Source organism: Cetorhinus maximus, chromosome 18, assembly GCF_964194155.1.
Source record: "Cetorhinus maximus chromosome 18, sCetMax3.hap1.1, whole genome shotgun sequence".
Taxonomy (NCBI): domain Eukaryota; kingdom Metazoa; phylum Chordata; class Chondrichthyes; order Lamniformes; family Cetorhinidae; genus Cetorhinus; species Cetorhinus maximus.
This window is the reverse complement of record NC_135896.1, coordinates 98,231,979-98,257,043: the sequence shown is the minus strand read 5'-3', so window position 1 is coordinate 98,257,043 and position 25,065 is coordinate 98,231,979. Positions and strand designations below refer to the sequence as shown.

The 25,065-nt window shown below is 39.7% G+C and overlaps 1 protein-coding gene across 4 annotated transcripts in view; it reads left to right on the top strand.

The window, feature by feature from the left end:
* Positions 1-12,595, top strand: part of cdin1 (CDAN1 interacting nuclease 1) — a 137,766-nt gene extending 125,171 nt beyond the window's left edge. For all 4 annotated transcript variants that reach the window (XM_078563266.1, XM_078563267.1, XM_078563269.1 and 1 more), the window contains one exon: positions 11,760-12,595. In XM_078563266.1, the coding sequence (XP_078419392.1) occupies positions 11,760-11,913 (154 nt within the window). In that variant the 3' untranslated portion in view covers positions 11,914-12,595. The remainder of the gene's footprint in view (positions 1-11,759) is intronic.
* Positions 12,596-25,065: the final 12,470 nt, after the last annotated feature.

Below are 25,065 nucleotides of genomic sequence, written 5' to 3'. Positions count from 1 at the left end.
AACACCAAAGACAAATCCAGGAAGATAGAAACTTACTTTATTCTGCCGAATATATCCCTCTAATTGCGTTGCTTTCCATAGTATAACCTCTTGTTGAAAGCGGAGGTTGTTCACAATTAGAATGCAACTTTTCTGACCTCCAGGATTCCCGCTTGGCACCCAATGAGCTCATTCTTATTCGAATGCCACATCTCAATGCAGTTCTTGTTTATCTTCAAGCCAATCCTGAAGGAAAGGGACTGTGTTTCTGTCTTCTGTTGCCTCAGGATGATCTTTACACACATTATTTCCTTGGGGATATACTTGACGATCATCTAACTTAGCTAGCCAATTTATTTTAATTTTTATTTGTTTTAAAATATCATCTACTACCAGTTTAACTATTAGAAAACTGTTATGGGCCTGGGTCTCTTTGTGTCTCTTTGAGACAAGCACTTGTTTAAAATTAGCAAGGCCTTTTTTAAAAAATGGTACTTAATTTAAAAACCAGCGTCTGCTAATGGAACTTCTCATGATTATGGTAGCATTGCTTTGAGAGGTATTCCCTAATGCCGTGACTGTTGCTAAAGCACTCCCTTTTCAGAAGGAATTGTATTGTTAGGAGGTAGACTTGCAAATCTGGGATCGGCAATTGTCGTACCACCAATTATATGGACAGTGTTTCCCTTTATTTTATAGACCTGGATGATACACAAAGGTCTGGGTATGTGTAGTAACCCTGGGTTTGGTCAGAGTATAGTCCTTCATTATGGTGTAGCCTTAAACGGTGAGAAACTAGGAACTGTGGAGGAGCAGAGAGATTTAGGAATTCAAATACAAAAATCACTAAAGGCTAGTGAAACGTTGACCTTTTTTCTCAAGGAGGCTGGAATGCCAGAGGATAGAAGCCATGCTAGTTATGTAAGCTCTGGTTTAGAACATGTTTGGAGTGCTCTTCCCCAAAAAGCTGCTGAGGCTGAACAGTTGAAGGTTTGAAAATTGAGATTGATAGATTTTTGTTAGGCGCGAGGCTTAAAGGGCATAGAGCTAAGGTTGGCGAATGAAGCAAAGATGCAGGTCAGCCACGATCGAATTGAAAGTTGGGAGAGGCTCAAGTGGCTGAATGGCCTACTTCAGTTCCTATTATTTGACTGAAGCAACACTTTTCTCACTCAGGTCACTTTTCCTCCCTGGCTTCCCAATAATATGACCCAGATCAGTAACTTGGTTATGAATAGTTCCATGAAATAATGCGTCCTGCCATATTTGCTGGAAAAATGTGGGATACATTGGTAGAGATTCAATAGTTGGTTTTGTAATGTCTGGATTATAAATTTCAATTAAGGAACATTAACACTCTTAAAATAATAAGTTCTGTTGCTATCCAAAAAAAATCAAGGCTGCTGTTTAGTTATCCAGTTGAATGATGTTTTATTTTTTAAATTTGTGAAAAGAAAAGTTTGCCGTTACTGTCTAATAATATTATAACAGCATTTGCACACCCCATATATAGTACAAATGATAAAGTGTGACTGCAGATTAATGTTTGAAATTTGTATCTAACCAAGCTCCATAAAGTGAGTGAGCGGTGTCCTACCTGTCATCCTGATAGAACCCAAAGCCACTTCTCTGTGGAATTCTTGGTGCTAAATTACAATGTATGACAACATTATGCACCTAGGTGACTCAGCTGATGTATCCATAGGGCAGATCTAGCCTCCTGGTTTCTTTGTAAGATATTTCATGTTCTCTGTAGCAATGCTTTAATCCTCCTTTAATTCTGACAACACAGATGCTCGGGGGCAGTGATGCCTGCAGATTGCCCCTGGAGTCCATTGTAGCACTTTTCAATGCAGGCATTTTAAAATGTATGATGGAGGAAGGTTCAGTGTATTTAGGGAATACTGCAGGGGACATAACTTCCTGAAGTTTTCCTTTTTTTTGCTCCGTTGTATAAACAGGTCTATATATCCTGTTTGTGAATTTATCTGGCACTTTTTAACTGCCTGTGAGGACACCAGCAAGGTCCCAGATGTCAGGGAAAAAGGTTGTAAACGTGCAAGACACCCTCCGATTATGTAGATATCATCTTGCAGTGGCCTTGAAATGGCCTTCCAGTTCAAGCCCTAAAAATAAACACCTATTAATCACCTAATGGTAACATTCCTTGACCATTGCTTTGAGAGTGGAGACCCAAACAGAGCTTCCTACAATAGCTGGTCTCACGTACTCTGTCACCCAGGATAAGAAACAGTTTGCCTGGCAATTTTTTTTTTATATAAAGGGACCAGCTTTAACTGCTTGTTTTCAGCAATCTCTAACTGGCCCCATCACTGATATATGACTCAAAGTTTGGATATCGCACAATACAAGCTTTGTCCGCAGTCTTTGGGGAGAAAATAGCCAGGAAAGGGCTTTGTACTATCCAAACTTAGCAGTAAAATTCTAAAAGAAGCCAAATCCGTGTTTGTCATGTATAAGAGGGAAACGGTTTGTGGCTTTTTCTAACCAGCACAGAAACTATACTCAGCCCTGAAAATAAATAGCTTTTGTGTTTGGAAAACACGCTGTGCTTTTTTTTCTCTTAAGTATGTTTATGATTGATTTCTTTTTTCCTTTCTATAAAGGGCATGTTTGACTTGGGTGGTATTTCAATACCATTTTTCTTGTGTTGACATTATTGTAATTAGTGGTTCTGTGTGTCACTATACAACTCTACGTGAATTCCCACTAATGACAATAAAGCCCACTGAAAACCTCAGTTATTAAAAACCTGCAAATACTTTTAAAGCTTGAAACAGGTGTATTCCCAATTTTTCAATTCAGTGCGACTACAGTGTTAATCAAGTGGGGGGAAATGTTTTTTTGGTCATGCCATGAGGTTGGTGGCAATGAATTTTTAGCAGTGCTGTGGTGTTGGGGGGAATATTCTTTGGTGCTGCTACGGTGTTGAGAGGAATGAATTTTTGGTGCTGCTACTATGTGCTGTGCCCCAGCAAGGCAGGACGCATCATTTCATGGAACTATTCATAACCAAGTCACTGATCTGGGTCATATTATTGGGAAGCCAGGGAGGAAAAGTGACCTGGGCCATTCATGCATGTCAACTAGCCAATTAAAAAGAGGCTGAGAGTTAAAATAAGATTTCCAATCTACCCTCTTATCCAGGGAAAAGTATGTAACCTACTAAAACCTGAAGAGACGGAGTGAAAATAATATCTAAAATTCAGAGGATTTTTACAATCTTAAATCAATTTTCAGCTATTTATGGAAAAAGGCTTTAGCATTTATTTTTTTCACACTCACGAAACAGTGAGCTAAATCATGCCAATTGTGTAATGTCGTTGTGATTAAATGACACTTGATTCTGTTCCTTGCTGACCCTAAATTAAAGTTTACCAGTTTTTCTTGAAGTGAGTGCCCCTTTAAAACCTCTAAGGAAATGATTGTACATTATTTTATTGTAATTCCTGTTCTTGTAAAATGTGGCTTGTCGATACTTTTGTCTGTCAGTTCCGAGATTGGAACAAGCCACGTACCGACATTCCACTTTTAAAAACATACTGGATCCATGTGAGGACTGCACAAATTATGAACAGACCAAACGAAATTCCATCTTGATTACATTGCATTTCAACATGTAAATTGTCCAGACGTTCTCCATTTAAAGGAGGACATAAATAATGCTACTGAAAAATTCTTGGAGTGGGCTGCAGATACCAATTTTTGAGATCTCTCTTGCATCCGATATGAAACAATATATTTATGTGGTAACTTCTGAGTTAGGGAGAGGTTGTACTCAATTTAAAGGGGATTTTTTTTCCCCATGTTTTTATTCATGAAGAAAATGACACTGAAATGTATCACTTAAGACGCAAGTTTTTGGAACCAAACAAAATGCACTCTTGCTTGCTCCCCAGGTTTTATTTAGTTAAAGTTCATGCTTGATTTTTATTGCAGGACTTGTTGCTAGTCTCCAAATTTGAGTAATGTTCTGGCAATGAGCCCTGTTCAGAAAGTAGTCAGAAGTACTTATCTGGTTATCCTCCAGCTGCTACAAGGAACTTTTTTTCTTAACTCATGAAAATTTCCCCTACCTCCTCCAAAAAAATAACCAAAATGCATGGGACTGTTTTATTACTAACTTTGCTTTCAAGTTGATTTTAATTTTGGGTTGATTGCTATCCTCTTCTATTCCTAGTTCTTTGAAATTGGTTACCAGGAGTATTTATCTGAGTGCCTCACCCTTGTTTTTAAATTTCACCCCAACGGAAACTGCCTGCTTCTGTTGAGCCATCCACAGCTGAGACTGGAACTTGGACGTGCCCCACCCTCCTTCATAGTAATTTTTTTTTAAAGAAGTAGAGAGCGGAATCAAACCATCTTTGTGTTCAAAATTTGGCTTATGGTGGTGCCTGTTTACAAACTTCACACCTTCACGATTTTGATTCATGCTTTTTAATGTCAAAATGTAACATTTTCCATTGTATGTGCAATGTGAGCCAAAAGAATTGCTCAAAATGCATATCTTCTGCCTTTTTCATAACCCCAGTGACTGAACTTCCGATTGCCCAAAATATGGTTTTAAACAAAGTAATTTTTATTAATAACAAAATAATTAAATTTGAACATCATCTTGTATTTTATGTCTTTTAGCACTTTCATTAAATTTGTTACTTCAAAAGCCTTGGTTCAGTTGAACCTTTTTTTCCCCAACAGTTGACTCGAGCTTCCAACAGCACCTGTGCATTTTGGTCATGTACAGTTTTCACAATTTCCCAGGGTCTGTCCCCCTCATCCTGTAAAGATTTGGGAGTCGATTTTTCAAAAAGACCTTGAAAGGGCCTGGAGTTGAATTTTCAAAGCCCTTTTTCCAAGCCGAATTAACAAAGGCTGCTGACTCACTATTGTACATTTTACACGACACACAAACCAATTTCACCCCCATAATTCTAGATCAGTTTTTTTGACAAATGACTAATTGTAGATATACTGTATGTGCATTCAAAGCACTTGGTAAGGCATCTCAGGTGGCTTTAAAAAAAATAAATCGAACATGTAGTAGAATATATAGAAAGTTAGTTAATGGACAGAAAATTAAGGGCCATGGTTAATAGCTGCTGGTCAGATTGATAAAGGGGTTGCAAGTAATGTGCAACTGATTTTTCAATTTTACAGAGATATTCATTTTGGACTTGGGTGCAGCAAGAATGATATTTTGCTGCTAACACCAAAGTAGAGGATTGGACAAACAACGAGGAGGACAGTAGAAGACCATAAGACATAGGAGCAGAAATTAGGCCATTCAGCCCATCGAGTCTGCTCCGCCGTTCAATCATGGCTGATAAGTTTCTCAACCCCCATTCTCCCGACTTCTCCCCGTAACCTTTGATCCCCTTACCTATCAAGAACCTATCTATCTCGGTCTTAAATACACTCAATGACCTGGCTTCCACAGCCTTCTGTGGCAATGAATTCCATAGATTCACCACTCTCTGACTAAAGAAGTTTCTCCTCATCTCTGTTCTAAAAGGTCTTCCCTTTACTCCGAGGCTGTGCCCTCGGGTCCTAGTCTCTTCTACTAATGGAAACATCTTCCCCACGTCCACTCTATCCAGGCCTTTCATTATTCTGTAAGTTTCAATCAGATCCCCCCTCATCCTTCTAAACTCCATCGAGTCCTCAACCGTTCCTCATATGTTAAACCTTTCATTCCTGGGATCATTCTCGTGAACCTCCTCTGGACCCTCTCCAGGGCCAGCACATCCTTCCTGAGATACGGGGCCCAAAATTGCTCACAATATTCTAAATGTGATCTGACCAGAGCCTTATAAAGCCTCAGCAGCACATCCCTGCTTTTATATTCTAGTCCTCTCAAAATAAATGCCAACATTGCATTTGCCTTCCTAACTACCGACTCAACCTGCAAGTTAACCTTAAGAGAATCCTGGACTAGGACTCCCAAGTCCCTTTGCACTCCAGATTTCTGAATTCTCTCCCCATTTAGAAAATAGTCTATGCCTCTATTCTTCCTACCAAAGTGCATGACCTCACACTTCCCCACATTGTATTCCATCTGCCACTTCTTTGCCCATTCTCCTAACCTGTCTAAATCCTTCTGCAGCCTCCCCGCCTCCTGAATACTACCTGTCCCTCCACCTATCTTTGTATCATCTGCAACTTAGCCAGAATACCCTCAGTTCCTTCATCTAGATCATTAATGTATAAAGTGAAAAGTTGAGGTCCCAACACTGACCCCTGCGGAACCCACTAGTCACCGGCCGCCATCCTGAGAAGGACCCCCTTATCCCCACTCCCTGCCTCCTACCAGACAGTCAATCTTCTATCCATGCTAGTACCTTGCCTCTAACACCATGGACTCTTATCTTACTGAGCAGCCTCCTGTGCGGCACCTTGTCAAAGGCCTTCTGGAAGTCCAAGTAGATAACATCCATTGGCTCTCCTTTGTCCAACCTGCTCGTTACCTCCTCAAAGAATTCTAACAGATTTGTCAGGCATGACCTCCCCTTGATGAAACAATGCTGACTTTGCCCTGTTTTACCATGCACTTCCAAGTATTCTGAAATCTCATCCTTAATAATGGACTCTAAAATCTTACCAACGACCGAGGTCAGACTAATCAGCCTGTAATTTCCCATCTTTTGCCTCACTCCCTTCTTAAACTAAGACGTTGGCAGGGTTAGCCAAATGGCTAGAATTGTTAGACCTGCTGGAGTGGAGTACCATGTGTGGTTTTGGGCACTCTATTGTAAGAAAGGCAACAAAACTATAGAGAGCACATGCCGTTGATTCACAAGGATATTATACCAGGGAGGAAAAATAGCTATGAGAATAGACCAGATATTGAGACTACACTGAAGCAGAGAAAGCCAAGAGAAGATTTTAGAATTTTTTTAAAATTATGAAAAGTTTTGATGGAGTGAAGAGGAAAATATTATTCCCTCTAGTTGTGGAGCTAATGGTGATGGGTCATTACTTTAAAGTCACTAAGGGAGTAAGGAGAAAGGTTAGGAGAAATTCCTTTACCTGGAGAATTGATATAGCTCTTTACCATTGTGGGCAGTTGAGACAGAAACTATCAAAATATTTGCTGCTCTCATCCTGAAAGTCGGGTTGCCAACTGTGATTAAATGTAGTCATGGAGGTTTTATCACATGACTTGTCCCCACACTCCAGACATTAGTCGGCCAGGACATCCATCCTTGTGGTGCACTTCCTTCCTACACCAATTGGAAAGCAAAAAGACTCATTGCCCAATTAGATGATGTTTAATAGTCAGCCAAACATTCTTTTTTAAAAATGTTTAATATTTCTATATCCGTTAAAGAGAAACAGTCAAAGGAAATTACAAAATAAAACAATCTTTTTTAACATCCTGATGATTTTTCTCCAGGATTGCACACAGCAGTGTCTTGGAGATTGACCTTCAATTCCCGGAGACTCCAGGCCAGTCCTGGAGGGTTGGCAACCCTGCTTAGAATGAAAGGAAGATACAAGGCTGTGGAGGAGAGCAGAATAGTTGGATTATTTTTGTAATGCTTCAGGACCTCAAACAGCTAGCTCAATGGCTTCTTGTTCTCTATTCTTAATGTCGAGAAAAATAAAGTCGCTGTTTGTTCAGCTGTCTAAATCAAGATTGAAAGAAGTGTTTCACTAAAGTGCAATATCGCTAGACTAACATGACATTGTTCTGATACTCATCAAACTCCAAATTTTGCACCTTAGTGGAATCTCAATCAACTTGGAATTGTTATTAAATGTATAAAATAGATATGCAACCCAAAACCTGAGTAAACACTGTTCAGAATGTAGAGTTGTGGTAATGCAAATAAATTAATGCTAGAAATAAGCAATTTGTGCTAAGAGTAAGCACACAATACATATCGCTCAATGCAATCTACACACATACCAGATGGTCAACTTGGAATCTTTGACTCAAGCCGATCCAGTGCAATTTTATTTAAATGGCTTGTACACAGAAATTCTCCATTAATAACTTCCTTAAATGTATTTTCTGAATTGGATATCAATAATTACAACACTCAAGGATAAGAAAAGCCAAGCAAAAGTGCAAATGAAGAAGGAATTTAAGATAAAATAAGGAACAGACGCACTCCATATGGCAACATAGAAGGAGAAATTGACATACAAGCCTGTAATGATCCAATACCTGAGGCAAGATTCAGGCAGCCAACAGTATTGTTTAAAGATGATATAAAATAAAAGTACAGGAGTGAGGCTGGGAAAAATATGAGAAATCTGTTCAGATGTACTAATGACAGGAATGGTTTGGATCACTACTCTAAGCTGTGCAAAGTACACTGGGAAGCGTCATGGATATGCATCTTAGGGCTCTGAAGTGTAATTACCCTTTTTAATATCATAAAGGCATTTATTACAACTTATACCAGAACTTGATCTTTATGACACAAAGGCTACAAAATATAATGCAGCAAGTAACAATACTGAAACACTGTGTATAGTTAAAGCTGTGTGAGTCTGTAATTTGTACTTCAGGTGTATAATTGCTTAAAATGGTGAGTCCTGGAAAACTAATCTAAAGTATGTTTAGCTAGTCTCTCTATGACACTGAAATGCAATTTCATTTTAATTACAGGTATGTTAATTTTGCTCAGTTTTGAGCAAACCCATGTGGGACAAAGACAAAAGAGGTGACAGTGGAGAACCGTTTTTGTGTTGAGTCATGTTTCAGCATATAATAGACACTCCCCAATCCATTTTCAATTTCTGGGTCCTGGAATAAAATTAAGCAATTTTACATTTGGCCGAGGCTGATTTGGCGCATAAGTGAAATATTTCAAAAGAGTGTGCCTTCATAACTACTATTTAAAGGCTTAATTGTTTTGAGAAGTGTTGCTGACACCGACTTTAAGCCTGAGGTAATATAAGTTCTAAAAGTGCTTTTTGTTTTTTTGCTCAATTTTTTTTTTCTCCTGTTTTTTGACAGACTGAAATGCTTTAAAAGTGGTTGCCCTGGTTCATTTGGCAATTTTCCATAATACCAATTTAAGTTGTGACTAGTTTTGTTTCCAAGAAAATTATTTCTTCCTTAATAGGGAAAGACGGTGATATAACCAAACAGCTGAAAATCTGGAGTTATCAACATTAATATGTTAGGGTAATATCACTTTTCAGTGATCCACAACTTTAAAAGAACAATCCTTGTACCAGAATATGCCTATTACCCGGCAGCTGACATGAAGATCCTTACATTGTCAATTTTACTAGCATTTTACTTGCACTGCACCCCTCTATCAGACATGTTTACTACGCGGCAGTAAGAAAAGTCAAATTTGACATTGTTATGTAAATTGGTGTGAACAACCAAGAATAAGAGAATGCACATTTTTATATGGGAGTAGACAGCCAGATTGTGTTTAATCTGGCCTGCATTTAAAGACACATGGTCCAATTGGTTCAGAACCAAGCAGCTCCTGAGATCAGTTACAGACACATTCTGTGATCACTTGGATCCTAATTTTAATTTTCTTTCTCTTTATTTCCTTTTATAAATAAGAGTATTTAGTTATAATTTGTAGGTGTTTTACACAAGGTGTGATGCCTGAAGAGCGATGTATTTGTTTCAAAACCTTTTTTAATGGATAATTAATTCATATAGTTAATTGATGACTGACCTGTTAGATTTGTAATGATGTATCTTTTTAGCAGAATATATCAGTTATTATATATATCATCCACTATCTATATTTTACATGTACTGAATAATCAGTAGAACCAGTAAGTCCTTATCTTTAATATCCTTATATCCTTCACTAAAGTAAATGGTGACTTGCATGAAAATGTGTTTTCCCACCAGATTTACTGTGCTACATGTACATTTGATCATCTTGTGTTGCACTACACCTTCTGACATTTTTATGATTTTACATATCATTAACACTGGAAGAAAGTTGGATGTGGGAAGTGCATTTCCTCTTGCATCTTTCTCATCCTCCTGCTACTGAGGATGTTTTGATAATTTGGCAGTTTTAAATGCAATCTTTCGCAATAATGCTGAGAATCCAGTAACTTGTTTGGACGCTTGCAGTAAGAAAAGCTGAGATTCTGATGTACAGACCTAGTGGTGACACATTCTGATTGATAGTGATTACATCTTTATGAACTCTGGCTGAAGGTCCTAACTTCCTGATGGGTCAACTATTCCACAGGGCTACTTCCTGAGATTGCCTGCTGGGCTCAGCATATCCATTTAAAGGCTACAGCACTGCCCCTGGATTTTGATCTGGTTTTTTTTTCTAGCACTGTGCGTTAGAACAACAAGTGTTTATCATTTTTTTTTAATTAATGCAAATTATGGTTAAGTATTTACAGTAGCAAAGTAAAATCGTTAACTGTTGAAATTATTTGCATTATCTCCTAATTTTAAAACATTCAGATGAATGCAATGATGAATGTTATCATATTTTCACTCCCTTAGTCCCTAAATATATTTGTTTTGTGCACTGAAAGAATAAAGTGCATCATTTTACATTGTTTTCTTTTTCATTTTCTCCACCGTCTCAGCTGTCAGTAACTCCTTTACAAAGCTGATAGTACAGTTCCTTGCAGGAGTGTGTCGTAAACATGCAAGCCATTGCCTTTTGTTTTCTCACTCCCTCTCTCATGTGGACAACGCTACAACATTGCCATACTAGTTTGCAGTCTTCACAGAATTCCTGTGGTTGCAATTGTTGTCATTTGGCACAATCTCCCAATAGTTGTGAAGTGACAGTCCCTCAGACGCAGATTACTATACCCTCAGGCAAAAAGCGCACAGACCATTCAGTTTCTTGGTGTACTAGCTGCACTAGAGAGGAGTGAAATTGTTTCCAGGAAATTCAGTCCAATGAGCAATACCACATACTGCAACATGACACAAGAACCTACCCTAAACATTGCGGTGTGGACACTTCAACTTCAAAGTAATACTATCTGGCATACGTTGGTAGCCACTGGGATCTTACACTGGGTGAAGCACAGGAGAGATTCGGTTTTCTTTGTTGGGCTTGAGGGAAATAACTGGTGTGGAAGCTATAAATCCTCCTGCTTTTGAAGGAGGTGGGACTTTTGATCTAACATAAGACACTTTGAGTTCCTGCCATCGCTTGGTGCATCAGTGGTGTGACTGGCTGTTGATCAGCCTGCTGGTTCTGTGTGACTAACCATGTTGCCATCCCATGGTCAGACTCCTGGCAATGTTGGTCTTTATTGTTCCTGCTTGGATCCTCCATGTATGGCCCTCTGGTGTGAAGTTGATGTGCCATTCTCAATAACTTTAAGTAAACTGTAACTGTCCTGCAAATAAGCCCCAAAGATTTTTCATAAATGTCCCATTGCTTGGGTCCATGAATAGGGCTCTCTTATCTTGATGAAAAACCCATATCCCATTATTCTGAGTGAACCCATGGATTAAATTTTAAGTGCTTATGTTGACTTGCAGTCAAGTACTCAAAGTTTTATTCTAGAGGCTCCACATGGGAAAACAAACACCAACATGGCCATGAGTTTCACTTGGCAGCATTAGATGTCAAAAGCATTGTTTGCCCAGGCACACTATAGATATTAGCAATGCCACAAAATGTATCAGTAGATTTTCATTTTTACAAAATTTTATTCTTCAAGTTCCAAATATTTGCGTGAAAAAATTAGAGCCTGGTTTAATTAATGCAGCCAGGTTATGCTGTATTCCAGTTGTGTTCTTCGTGCAATCTTAAACATTTTTCCATTTTGATTTTCAGATTTGGACCTGGATTAGTGATCTACTGGTGTGGATTTATTGAGGAGTTGGATTGTCATCGTGATCGTGGAATCTTATTAAAAGATTGTTTCCCTGAAGACATTGTAACCTTGCACTGCACCACGGCCAGCGTGGACATTGGAAAGAAGAGGTGAATCCAGAAGTGATTCTGCCTTTCTGTATTACAGACGACTGGCAAGATCTGTCCTGAACTTTAGTTGAACTCCTGCTGCCCTGGGTCACCATAATACCTCTTTAGAAAAACACATTTAGTGTTTCTGCTTTATTTCAGCAACACACTTCTGCGAGTAGCCAGGAACTACAAACACGTACCACTCATTATCAGTATTCCCGTCTGTGTCAATACTTTGTAGATAGCCTTAATCTTTCCAACTTCCGAATTCTTTTCTCCAAACCTGGGGAAGACCAAAATTCTGAAGCTGGAAGGTACAACTCAAAGTTTTGTTTCACCAGTTGAAAAGATGTTTTTGTTTTTATGACTGTGCTGTGAATGTAGGGGAGAACTGCTTTTATGATATATTGCACAATTTTAAAATGGCCTCAAATTCTTTAATTTCATGTAAATTGATTTACAGAGGGTGCATTTATATCAATGTTACAATGGCAAAATGGCAGTATAGCTTATCAGATCAGCAACCTGAATGGTAATGCCTCAAAATAGAGGGAATTAATTTTCCTAGCAGTTAGATGCTTCAAACGTCTTTTCCAGTTTATAGGCAGCAATACAACTTTGTTTTCTTGAGAGCTCACATGTATGGCAAGCTTTTGGGTGAATGTCAATAACGCAACTGCTCAGCAATAAATATATTAGAAACAGTCTTTTTGTATCTATTTGCTCTGTACATTAAGTGAGAGTTTCTTCAGTTTCACTGCTTGTTTTTTGGTATGTCTGCATGTGTCGATTGTTTTCTATACACATGGATCCACGTTTGGAATTGCTGAAAAATTCATTAAGCCTGATAAGCAGTATAACTCTGGTCTGTGCAACTGCTGTGAGCTGAGAACAAATTGGTCCCTAATCAGTATATAGCTATGGTCGTAACCTTTCTTAATCTTAACGAATACGTTCTTGATTCAATTGTTTTTTGGAAATATGTCCAATTAATTATAACTGCGATCTGATTTTAAATTTATTGATTTTTCTCAGAGCATTATTTTGTAATTTTAGGCTCATATTCTTTCTACTCTTTGTTGCAATTATGAGGTTTATAAGATTCTTATGTTTTGGGACTGTGTCTTTAAATTCAAGGTAAAATGAAATAAGGGCCATGTGACCTCTTCTGAAGTCTGCCTGACAGTATACCTGAGTGGGTTGAGTGTTAAAGATCAAAGGAAGGCTTCAATTGTTTTACTGGGAGGGAGGTGCAACATATTTATACTTGGAGGCAATGGCAGCAGCCTGTGTGTTAACAGTGGCGATTGAGAGTCTTCCCAAAGTCCCAGAAACAATTTGCGAACGTTGGGTTGTAAACAATTGTGGTTAAAACTGTCAATTTAGTTCCAAGATTAGTAAGAGTTGGGTTCTCAAGAAATGCTCATCAGCATTTCTACCTGGATGCAAGACCAATATGTCTCAAGTTGCCATTGGAAAGAGTGCAGAGGAAGCCATTTTTGATATTGCGTTACAGGCTCCCCTACAAACCAATGAATATCATAGACAGCAGTTTCTTTTTGTGGTAAGCAGAAAGAAGAGACTACTTGGCTTTGCGAACTACCACAGCCAGATGTGGAAGGGAGGCAATCTCTAATCGAAGAAACGCATCCCACAGCCAACTAAGAATTCCAGGTGATTCATTAGGGCATGGCCAGAGGGGAAGAATATCATTGGGACAGGCTTTACTGCTGGTCATGGATTTAGGAAACTCCGAAACTAATTGAAGTGCCCGGAGGCACTTAAAATTACTACGCGGTGAAACTGGGAAATGTGAACCCATTGGAAGCCGGAAGCGACTGTGGACTGTAATTCTGTGGAGAGTGTGGTGTATGATAAATATAAAAGAGGAATGTTCCTTTCTGTAATTTAAAGTACAAGTTGCTACAAAAATAGTGTTATTAGTCATTCGTTACAGTAAAAAAAACTTAAAATGTGAAACCTTATTATGTCATCCTTTTCAGATATTAGGTAGAAGTTCAAATCTTTGTTTAAATTATCGGTCTCTCCGGAGATAATAACAATCTACCCTCCCTCTAGTCCCCACTAGGTGCTGATCCTCCTGTAAGGACTTGCTGCCAAGTTTTCACTTATATTTCCAAAGTAGCACAGGAGTTGCACAATGTTGGCATAGTCATCATATTCCCTCTTATTTCACTCTTTCCCCCACCTCCACCCCCCACCAGCCTGCTGTTTCCCCCTCTTCCCACGGTGAGGAAAATATCTTCCACCTTCTCAACAGAACTACAAAACTCAACAAAGTGGAAGAAATTGGACTTTCCTTACTCTACAACATCAAACATAAACATTTGGTGCTCTAATAAATGCCACTGTGCCAGTTGCAGTTGTAAAGTTTAAAGTGACTTTTTGAGGTAAATATCATGAAACCTTTAGTGCTTTTTCGTATTTGATTCAGAAGTTATCTTGCTTAAACTAAACACTCAAGTTCCTTGCCAGCTGGTGATAGTGATGGCCCTTTTTTCCAACACTATAAATGTTTTTATAGATGCTGTGTTCTATTAGGACTAAGTATCACATACTTCCCCAATTGTTGTCTGCTCTGCCTTTTTACTTGTCTATAAAGCTGTTTTATAAATAGAACTAAGTGCAAGTCCTGCACACTACAAATAATGCACTTAAATGTTCTGTACTTTGAGACAAAGCTGAATCCAGACTTCTACTCTGGCAAATTGTTACTATCTTGTGCAGAAGTGATGTTTATTGAGAATTGGGAGCTTATTGTTAGTAAAAACCCCAAGCCTGAAAAAAAAATCCCCTAACTCCTTTGGAGAAACAATTATATAATCATAAAAGAGTTTCTCAGAAAGCCAATGAATTGCCTTTGCCTTAGAGTGTTACATTCAGTCTAATTGTAGTTTATCACCACACCTATGTTATAGGGGATGTGTGGGGACTGCTAAGAAAACACCAATGTGCATAAAACAGAATGCACAGTGCGGTTTTCCATTCTATGCTGACTTGTCCAAACTAAAGAAATGTCTGTCTGTTTAATAAGTAGATCTGATTATTTTGGGCTGCTGCTTCTGAAAATTAGCTCACATAGAGTTGAGGGACTGGTGTTGAATCTCTCCTCCAACCTACGACTATCCATTGTAAAAGAGTAAAGTTTCAGAAGAGCCAGTTTGGATACTGCTGTTTCTTAACCTGACAAATTCTGTCTTTTGAAACTTTCTAGCTTGCTACAACTTTTTAACATGAAGTCACTTTTCTTCCAAAATAGCACTTGCTTTGAAAACTTTTAACTGAATCAAGATAACCCAAGAGGCAATCTGTCATCTCTCTAGGCAATGATTCATTTTAAGCCCAGAATTCAAGGCGATTTAACCCTTTCTGATATATAGTTGTATAGTTCACTCTATTAACTTTACTTAGAGCTGCTGTGAGTATGTCCAGACAATAGGATCATCGTGATGAGAAAGTGTTCTACTCTAATCTTTTAAATAGTAACACTACATGATACTAATTTGTGTCTAAACATCTTTAAGAAGGCAGTTCAATTTGTATGGTCTCTGCCTTTCCTCCTATTGTCTAAAGATGAATTTAATATGAACAGCAGCTCAGATTTTTTTTAATTATTTCATGGGATGTGGACATCGCTGCAGTCCATGAGGTGAAGGAATTGCCCTTAGTAAGGGAGCTCCAGGATTTTGGCCAGTGATAGCGAAGGAACGGTGATATATTTCCAAGTCAGGATGGTGAGTGACTTGGAGGGGAGCTTCCATATGGGTGGTGTTCCCATGCATCTACTGCCCTTGACCTTCTAGATGGTAGTGGTTGTGGGTTTGGAAGGTGCTGCCTAAGGAATCTTGGCGAGTTGCTGCAATGCATCTTGTAGATGGTACACACTGCTGCTACTGTGCGTTGGTGGTGGACGGAGTAAATGTTTGTGGATGTGGTGCCAATCAAGCGGGCTGCTTTGCCCTGGATGGTGTTGAGCTTCTTGTATTGCTGGAGCTGCACTCATCCAGGGCAATTGGAGAATACTCCATCACATTCCTGACTTGTGCTTTGTAGATAGTGAACAGGATTTGGGGAGTCAGGAGGTGAGTTACTCTGCAGAGAATCCCCAGCCTCTGACCTGCTCTTGTAGCCACAATATTTATGTAGCTGGCCCAGTTCAGTTTCTGGTCAATGGTGACCCCCAGGATGCTGATAGTGGTGGATGTGGTAATGCCATTGAGTGTCAAGGGGAGATAGTTAGTTAGATTCTCTTGTTGGAGATGACTATTACCCGGCACTTAATTGGCAAGTAACATTCGTGCCACACATCAGCCCAAGTGTACATGGGTGTATATGGGTACAGATTGCTTCGGTATCTGAGGAGTCGCGAATGGTGCTGAACATTGTGCAATCATCAACAAACATCCCCACTTCTGACCTTACGATGGAAGGAAGGTAATTGATGAAGCAGCTGAATGGTTGGGCTTAGGACACCAGGTAATCATTAATGATCTTTCTTAATGCAGTAATAAATCATCTCTGTTTTGCAATGTTTTCTTTTTGTTCGTCTTCTTCCTTTGCTTCTCTTGAAGGCATTAAATATCATTTCATGGGCACCTCATGCCCTTCAGTGCCTCACCCAAGTGGGCATTCCTTTTGAAGCCTCGACAGTATCTATTCCAGCTGATTGGACCGTGTTAAAGCTGAACCTGAACCTGGCCTGGCTGACCCGCTGTAAAGGGTCGCTTGGATAGTGCCCAGCAGTCCAAACTATGGGTGATTTCACTTACTCCCTACCCAGGAATGCCCCTATCATCTGTTAGCTGTAGGTATAGGTTGGGTATCAAGTGTGGTTGATACAGCTCAGACGCTCGCTAGATAAATACATTGAGTCATTGGAGACTTCTTAAAAAAAAATGAGCCTTGGTGGAAAATAATGAAAATCTGGGAGTGAGAATTGAAAATAAGAATGGGGAGCAGGAAAAACTACCTTATGCGGTGTGTAGAGGACTGGTGCCCAAAATGTACCAAAGCTTTGTGAATTGAAAGCAAATTCCTTGAAAGTACAATCTGTTGCATATCTGAATGAGTTCAAACAGTTCCAATGCAGGCATTTTATTTCCAATCTTCTCTTCTCCTTAAATAATGTAATTGAGAAAACACGAATGTAAACCATGAATTATTTTGAGGGAGATGCAGTGTGTTTTTCCAATAAATGTGTGCATTTCGACCTTCCAGCAGCATACGGACCAAGGCTCCCACAATGAGGCTCTGCCTTTCTCCCATTTCCGTTCTATTGGTTTACATTACACCTGTGCAGAACTTTCCAGTATATTAGTTTGAAATGACACCCTCTGTGGTGAAGTTCCACAAATTTTTATCTATCAGTTGCATGTAAAAGAAATGATTTAGATTGAACTGGTTACCTTCCTGCCTGTTGCATGTTTTTAAAGAATTAATTCAAAAACAAATTAGGCTTTTTTAGAGATAAAATTCTGGAGCAGATGTCATAAATGCATTTATCAAAGAATAACTCAGGAACTGGGTGCCACAGTGGGGCAAACGCCAGCCTTTTACCTCTGGGACTTGAAATATAGGAACAGGACTCGGTCGTTTAGCCCTCCCAGCCTGTTCTGCTGTCCAGTGAGATCATGGCTGGCCTGTGACCTAATTCTATATACTTGCCTTTGCTCTATTTCCCTTGATACCTTGACTACCAAGGTGAGGTGAGAGTGACTGCCCTTGGCATCAAGGCCGAATTTGACCGAGTGTGGCATCAAGGAACCCCTAGCAAAACTGGATTCGATGGGAATCAGGGGGGAAACTCTTCACTGGTTAGAGTCATACCTAGCACAAAGGAAGATGGTTGTGGTTGTTGGAGGTCAGTCATCTCAGCTCCAGGGCATCACTGCAGGAGTTCCTCAGGGTAGTGTCCTCGGCCCAACTATCTTCAGCTGCTTCATCAATGACCTTCCTTCCATCATAAGGTCAGAAGTGGGGATGTTCAAAGATGATTGCACAATGTTCAGCACCATTCGCGACTTCTCAGATACTGAAGCAGTCCATGTCCAAATGCAGCACGACCTGGACAATATCCAGGCTTGGGCTGACAAGTGGCAAGTAACATTTGCGCCATGCAAGTGCCAGGCAATGACCATCTCCAACAAGACAGAATCTAACCATCATCCCTTGACATTCAATGGCATTACCATCACTGAATACCCCAATATCAACATCCTGGGGGCTACCATTGACCAGAACCTGAGCTGGACTGTGGCTCTAAGAGAAGGTCAGAGGCTAGGAATCCTGTGACGAGTAACTAACCTCCTGACTCCCCAAAGCCTGTCCACCATCTACAAGGTACAAGTCAGGAGTGTGATAGAATACACTCCACTTGCCTGGATGAGTGCAGCTCACACAACACTAAAGAAGCTTGACACCGTCCAGGACAAAACAGGCTGGTTAATTGGCATCACATCCATAAACATTCTCTCCATCCACCACCAACACACAGTAGCAGCAGTGTGTACCATCTACAAGATGCACTGCAGGAATTAATAGGCAGGCAAAAAACTGTGGCAAAAGGCTTTGAATGCAGGCAGTGAGGTCATCGAATTTGGACCCAGAAAGGATGGATCTGCGTACTTGCGAAAAGCGAGACACATTGGAGATCCAAAGACATTTTGGGGTCCATGCACAAAGGTCATTAAAGTGTCATGAACAGGTACAGAAAATAATCAAAAAGAGGGAGCGCAGCATAGGTTTATCACAGTAATACGTGGACTCCAAGGATCAAATTACGAGGAGAGATTACACAAACTAGGGCTGCATTACCTAGAATTTAGAAGATTAAGGCATAAATTGGTCAAAGCATTCAGGATATTAAGGGAAACTAGGGGATTAGAGCAAGGTCTTTCAGGAATGATGTTAGTTAACACCTCTACATGCAAAGGGTGGCAGAGGTTTGGAACTCTCTTCGGCAAGTGGAAGTTGATGCGAGGTCAATTGTCAATTAAGTCTGAGATGAATAGATTTTTTTTTTATTCATTCACAGGATGTGGGCTCCGCTGGCTAGGCCAGCATTTATTGTCCATTCCTAATTTCCCTTGAGAAGGTGGTGGTGAGCTGCCTTCTTGAACTGCTGCAGTCCATGTGGTGTAGGTACACCCACAGTGCTGTTAGGGAGGGAGTTCCAGGATTTTGACCCAGTGACAGTGAAGGAACTCAGACAGCACCTTCCAAACCCACGACCACTACCGTCTAGAAGGACAAGGGCAGCAGACACATGGGAACACCACCACCTGGAAGTTCCCCTACAAGCCACACACCATCCTGACTTGGAAATATATCGGCCGTTCCTTCACTGTCGCTGGGTCAAAATTCTGGAACTCCCTCCCTAACAGCACTGTGGGTGTACCTACACCACATAGACTGCAGCGGTTCAAGAAGGCAGCTCACCACCACCTTCTCAAGGGCAACTAGGAATGGACAATAAATGCTGGCCCAGCCAGCGAAGCCCACATCCTGTGAATGAATAAATAAAAAATCTATTCATCTCAGACTTAATTGCCAATTGACCTAGCATCAACTTCCACTTGCCAAAGGGAGTTCCAAACCTCTGCCACCCTTTGCATGTAGAGGTGTTAACTAACATCATTCCTGAAAGACCTTGCTCTGATCCCCTAGTTTCCCTTAATATCCTGAAAGCTTTGATCAATTTATGCCTTAATCTTCTAAATTCTAGATAATGCAGCCCTAGTTTATGTAAGCTCTCCTTGTAATTTGAGCCTTGGAGTCCATGTATTATTGTGATAAACCTATGCTGCGCTCCCTCATAGGCCAATGTATCTTTCCCAAGGTGTAAGTGCCTGGAGCAGACAGCATTCCAGGTGTGGTCTAACCAGAGTTTTGTACAGCTATGGCTTAAATTTCACCCTCTTATATTCTATCCCTCAGTTAAAGGCCAGCATTGTATTGGTCTTTTTGATTATTTTCTGTCCCTGTTCATGACACTTTAATGAGCTTTGTACATGGGCCCCCAAATGTCTTTGTATCTCCAATGTGTCTCGCTTTTCGGAAGTACGCAGATCCATCCTTTCTGGGTCCAAATTGGATGACCTCACTGCCTGCATGCAAAGCCTTTTGCCACCGTTTTTTGCCTGCTTATTAATTTGTTCCTATGTCTTTGTAATTTTATGCTTCTATCTAAAGCGCTCACAATGCCTGGATTCAAAAGAACCTACAGTTTAGAACGTGTGGTGCAAAGATGGACTGACTGGTTTGGGAACAGTGAGAATTCACAAAATAATCCAACTTGACACTGGAAGTCTGAAGGCCATTTACCACACATTTTTCATTAATTAACACCCCCTCCCTATCTTTACTTGATATGGGTTATTTATATGTTTTGGTGGGTGGGTGGTGTAGATGGGAGGCTGGTTGGGTGTCAATGCTGTAAACATTTTTCAGAAAACACATCAATGTTCACATCTTGATTCCACTCTGCCAAGAGTGATGGGATCAAACTCACATTCGTTCACTAGCTGTCAGGGTCCGATACTGGAATGGGTTGACCCAATCTTAGTGCTGTTCCTAATGGACATGTGCCTACAGCACAAGTTGAATGTTAATTTGGCACTAATTGCATATGTTTATACAATGGGAAGGAAAAGGCCACACTAGTGCAATGGGGAGTGCTCTCCCAAGATTAGAGTTGAAATAGATTGGCCTGGATTTTGCTGTCACGATAATGGTGAGTTTAATGTGCACACTGTGAAACCATCCAGCAATTTGTAGCGAGGAAGAGAGAATCCATGAATTGCCAATTGCCACAAATTTACTGGTTAATTTGTGACACTTGGCTGTTAGCATCACAAAAATGATAACTCCACCTCACTGTCATTTCATGAATTTGCTGCACTTACACATTAATTCCACTTAAACTTACTGCAGAAAGTTAGGGCTAGTATTTAAGGAGACGATCATGTGAAATAGTTTGATGACGAGGAGCAGGAGTAGGCCATTCAGCCCCTCGAGCCTGCTCCGCCATTTAATTACATCATGGCTGATCTGATAGTTACCTGAAATCTGCATCCCACCTACCCCCGATAACCTGTCACCCCCTTGCTTACCAAGAATCTATGCACCCCTGCCTTAAAAATATTCAAAGACTCTGTATAAAACGCTGGTTAGGCCACAGCTAGAGTATTGCATGCAGTTCTGGAATCCGCATTATAGGAAGGATGTGATTGCACTAGAGAGAGTGCAGAGGAGATTTACCAGAATGTTGCCTGGACTGGAGAGTTGTAGCTCTGAGGAGAGATTGGATAGACTGGGGTTATTTTCCCTGGAGCAGAGGAGATTGAGGGGGGGACATGATTGAGGTGTATAAAATTATGAGGGGCATAGATAGGGTAGACAGGAAGGAACTTTTCCCCTTGGTGGAGGGATCAATAACCAGGGGGCATAGATTTAAGGTAAGGGCAGGAGGTTTAGAGGGGATGTGAGGAAGAATTTTTTCACCCAGAGGGTGGTGGGAATCTGGAACTCACTGCCTGAAAGGGTGGTAGAGGCAGAAACCCTCATAACATTTAAGAAGTATTTGGATGTGCACTTGCGATGTCATGGCATACAAGGCTATGGGCCTAGTGCTGGAAAATGGGATTAAAATAGGTACTTGTTTGACCAGCGCAGACTCGATAGGCCAAAGGGCCATTTTCTGTGCTGTAGACCTCTATGACTCTGTTTCCACCGTCTTTTCAGGAAGAGAGTTCCAAAGATTCACAAACCCCTGAGTGAAAAAATTTCACCTTATCTCTGTTTTAAATGGGTGACCCATTATTTTTAAACCATGATCCCTAGTTCTAGATTCTTCCACAAGAGGAAACATCCTCTCCACATCCACCCTGTCAAGACCCCTCAGGATCTTATATGTTTTAATCAAGTCGCCTCTTACTCTTCTAAACTCCAGCAGATACAAGCCTGGTCTGTCCAACCTTTCCTTATAAGACAACCCACCCATTCCAGGTATTAGTCTGGTAAACCTTCTCTGAACTGCTTCCAACACATTTACATCCTTTCTTTACATCCAAGTCATTTACCAAATTCTATTTTTCAAATAAACTAAAGTTCCATCTATTGATTTTTCTGTGGTTCCTGTCACCCAATACTTGTTTAAAACCATGATGTACATAACCTTCAAATCAGCTTTGGAAGTGACAAGGTTATCTACATTTTCAATAATGTTTCAGCAAACCCGAAAATTCTGCACATGTACTGCCTCTGCAAAATGAACGACACACAATGATATTCAACATGCCTCAGTTTTGGAAAAGCCAATCAGTAGTTAATCTGCAATTTGGTAGTTTTAAAAGCACCTTTTTAATTAGCACACTTATGTTCCTGCATTGACACTCAACCTCTCCCAACAAGAAAAGGAACAACTGAGACTGTGAAGTCTCATTCTTGCAGGTAGTAAATTGTTGTAAATTTCTTTTTTTTTTTAATTCTAATGTTTCTGTTTCTTTCTCTCTCTTGATCCACATTTTCTTTTCCACTCCTTGTTTTTCTTCCTGTAATTGATTTGATTCCAGTTCATCCCCATTCTCCCTCTGTCGTTACTCTTTTTTTTTCCTTATCCTTAAATCTCATTGGGTAAGAAGATAGACATTTGGTGCCATCATTCACTGATGTTTGAGATGCCTTGTTACCCTTACTGAGCTGATATCAGTTTGTATTTCCAGCAATTTGAGCTGAAGAGTGAGGGGGAAATATCTAACTAATAAAGCACACCACACGGGGCTATGCTTCAGTAAAATGTGCTATTGTGGTAGAGTGGAGTCAATATATTGAAGTTGATGGGGTTTCCATTTCACAGCACAACCCCACACAATAAGATAGTCCAGATCAAGTAATGATGATGCAATGTTTGGAAATGTTACTTCATAACTGATGCAGAGTAAATGGCTTTAAAACTTCATATCATACATTCAATTGTTTTGTGATTATCCACAGTCCCAACTTAATTAGTTTATGTCTATACCATACACATGTTCTGAGAAACTGCGAGTTTCTTTCTCGCTGGTTTCTCGGTTGGGTGGAAGGAGGGGAAATAATCCATACAGGCATGAAAAGATAGGAAACCTCCCTAATTAAAATGATATTACAGGATGACATTGACAAAGGCCTGGAACAGTTGGCTGACTGCCCTCACAGCTGGAGAATGGGATCATGTTGAATTCTTCGATGCATAATTGTGTAACATCACGCAGCTCCAACTATCTCTCTGATCAAGCCTTACTGCTTAGGAGTCTTCACATTTGATGCATCCTTTTTTGTTTTTATGTGTTCATGCAAAGTTCTGACATGATCATCTCAAGTACAAATTGCAGATTAACTACTGATTGGCTTTTCCAAAACTGGGGCATGTTGAATGTCATTGTGTGTCGTTCCTTTTGCAGAGACAGTACGTGTGCAGAATATTTGGGTTTGCTGAAACGTTGTTGAAAATGTAGATAACCTTGTCATTTCCAAAGCTGATTTGAAAGTTACGTACATCATGGTTTTAAACAAGTGTTGGGTGACAGAAACCACCGAAAAATCAATAGATGGAACTTTAGTTTATTTACAAAATGGAATTTGGTTAATGACTTGGCGTTACATAAAGTCATCAAAATATTTCACATGATCATCTCCTTAAAACCTATAAAATGCAACAAAATATTGGATCAAATCAATAACAGTTAAATTGCAACAAACTTTCTAAGTCATTACTAGTTAGAGTATCAAATCAGAATCTTATCCTTTCTTTCATCTGAGAGGTTTTTTAACCTAATTACTTATCCTCTAGATGGGAACAACTGAGATTGCTGCGGAAAATTATGAAGCAAAGTTGTCTTCAGGCAAGTACATTGCAAGCAGAGAATTCCAGTGTGTACCAAACCATATTCCGTACACTCCTATTTAATGTAATTTATGGTCCAGTAATCTGCATTAATGCTCAGCATACTTTGGTTGATATTTGATAGCAATTTGAATATGTCTAGGGTATAGTAGCCTATTTATAGAAGATCTATTCCATGTGAAATATTTTTGGTTGCTATTTTTATTTATATTTTGAAAAATATTGAGAATAACCATATTGTGCGCCTTCACATGCTGTTGCCATTTTGAAATTATCCTATTAATTATTCTACTGAAAGAAATGAAATATTTTAAATCCAGAATCGTTCATTTCTTCTGTGTGTAAAGTTATGACATTTAATATTTCTTTTGAAGGTAAATGATTGGCAAAAACGCAAAGGTAATGATGAACAGGACTAATAATATTTGTAAAAATGTGGATTTTAGAACCTAAAACATATCCAGTATTGTCATAATTCATACACAAACAGTTCAAATGCTAAAGGAACCCAGCAGAGCTCCCAGAGGGAAGGAATTGTCAAAGTTGAATAAGGGGGAGTGCCTTCACTAGAAGGGTGATGCCTACAGCATTAAAATGGGAGAAATTTACTTAGTTTGCTTTCCACAGATAGGCAATGAAAAATGACCCCCCCTTAAAATTACAACATTGAAACAAGTTGTTTGACCCAGCCAATCCATGTTGCTGTTTATCCTCCACAAAAACAGAAGTCTTACTCCCTTGTTGCTCACTCTGTTCCCATATCCCTTTATTCCCTTTCACTTATCTAGCCTATTCTCAAATGTTGACATTGCCCCTACTTCAATCACTAACTCTGGCAGTGCATTCCACAGCCTCACAACCCTCAGTGTATAATAAAAAGTTATCTTGCTCTGTATTCTAAATTTCTTGATTTTAATTTTCTCTCTATGACCCCTTGTTTCAGGCCCATAGCTCACTGAGAACAGATTTTTCTATCCAACCTGTAACATTCCTTAATTGTTTCAAATACTTCTATCAAATTACTCAAAGATGGTCACACAAGTGCCAGGCAATGACCATCTCCAACAAGAGAGAATCTAACAATCTCCCCTTGATGTTCAATGGCATTACCATCATTGAATTCCTCACCATCAACATCCTGGGGTTACCATTGACCAGAAACCGAACTGGACCAGCCATATAAATACTGTGGCTACAAGAGCAGGTCAGAGGCTGGGAATTCTACAGTGAGTAACTCACCTCCTGACTCACAAAAGTCTGTCTACAACCTAC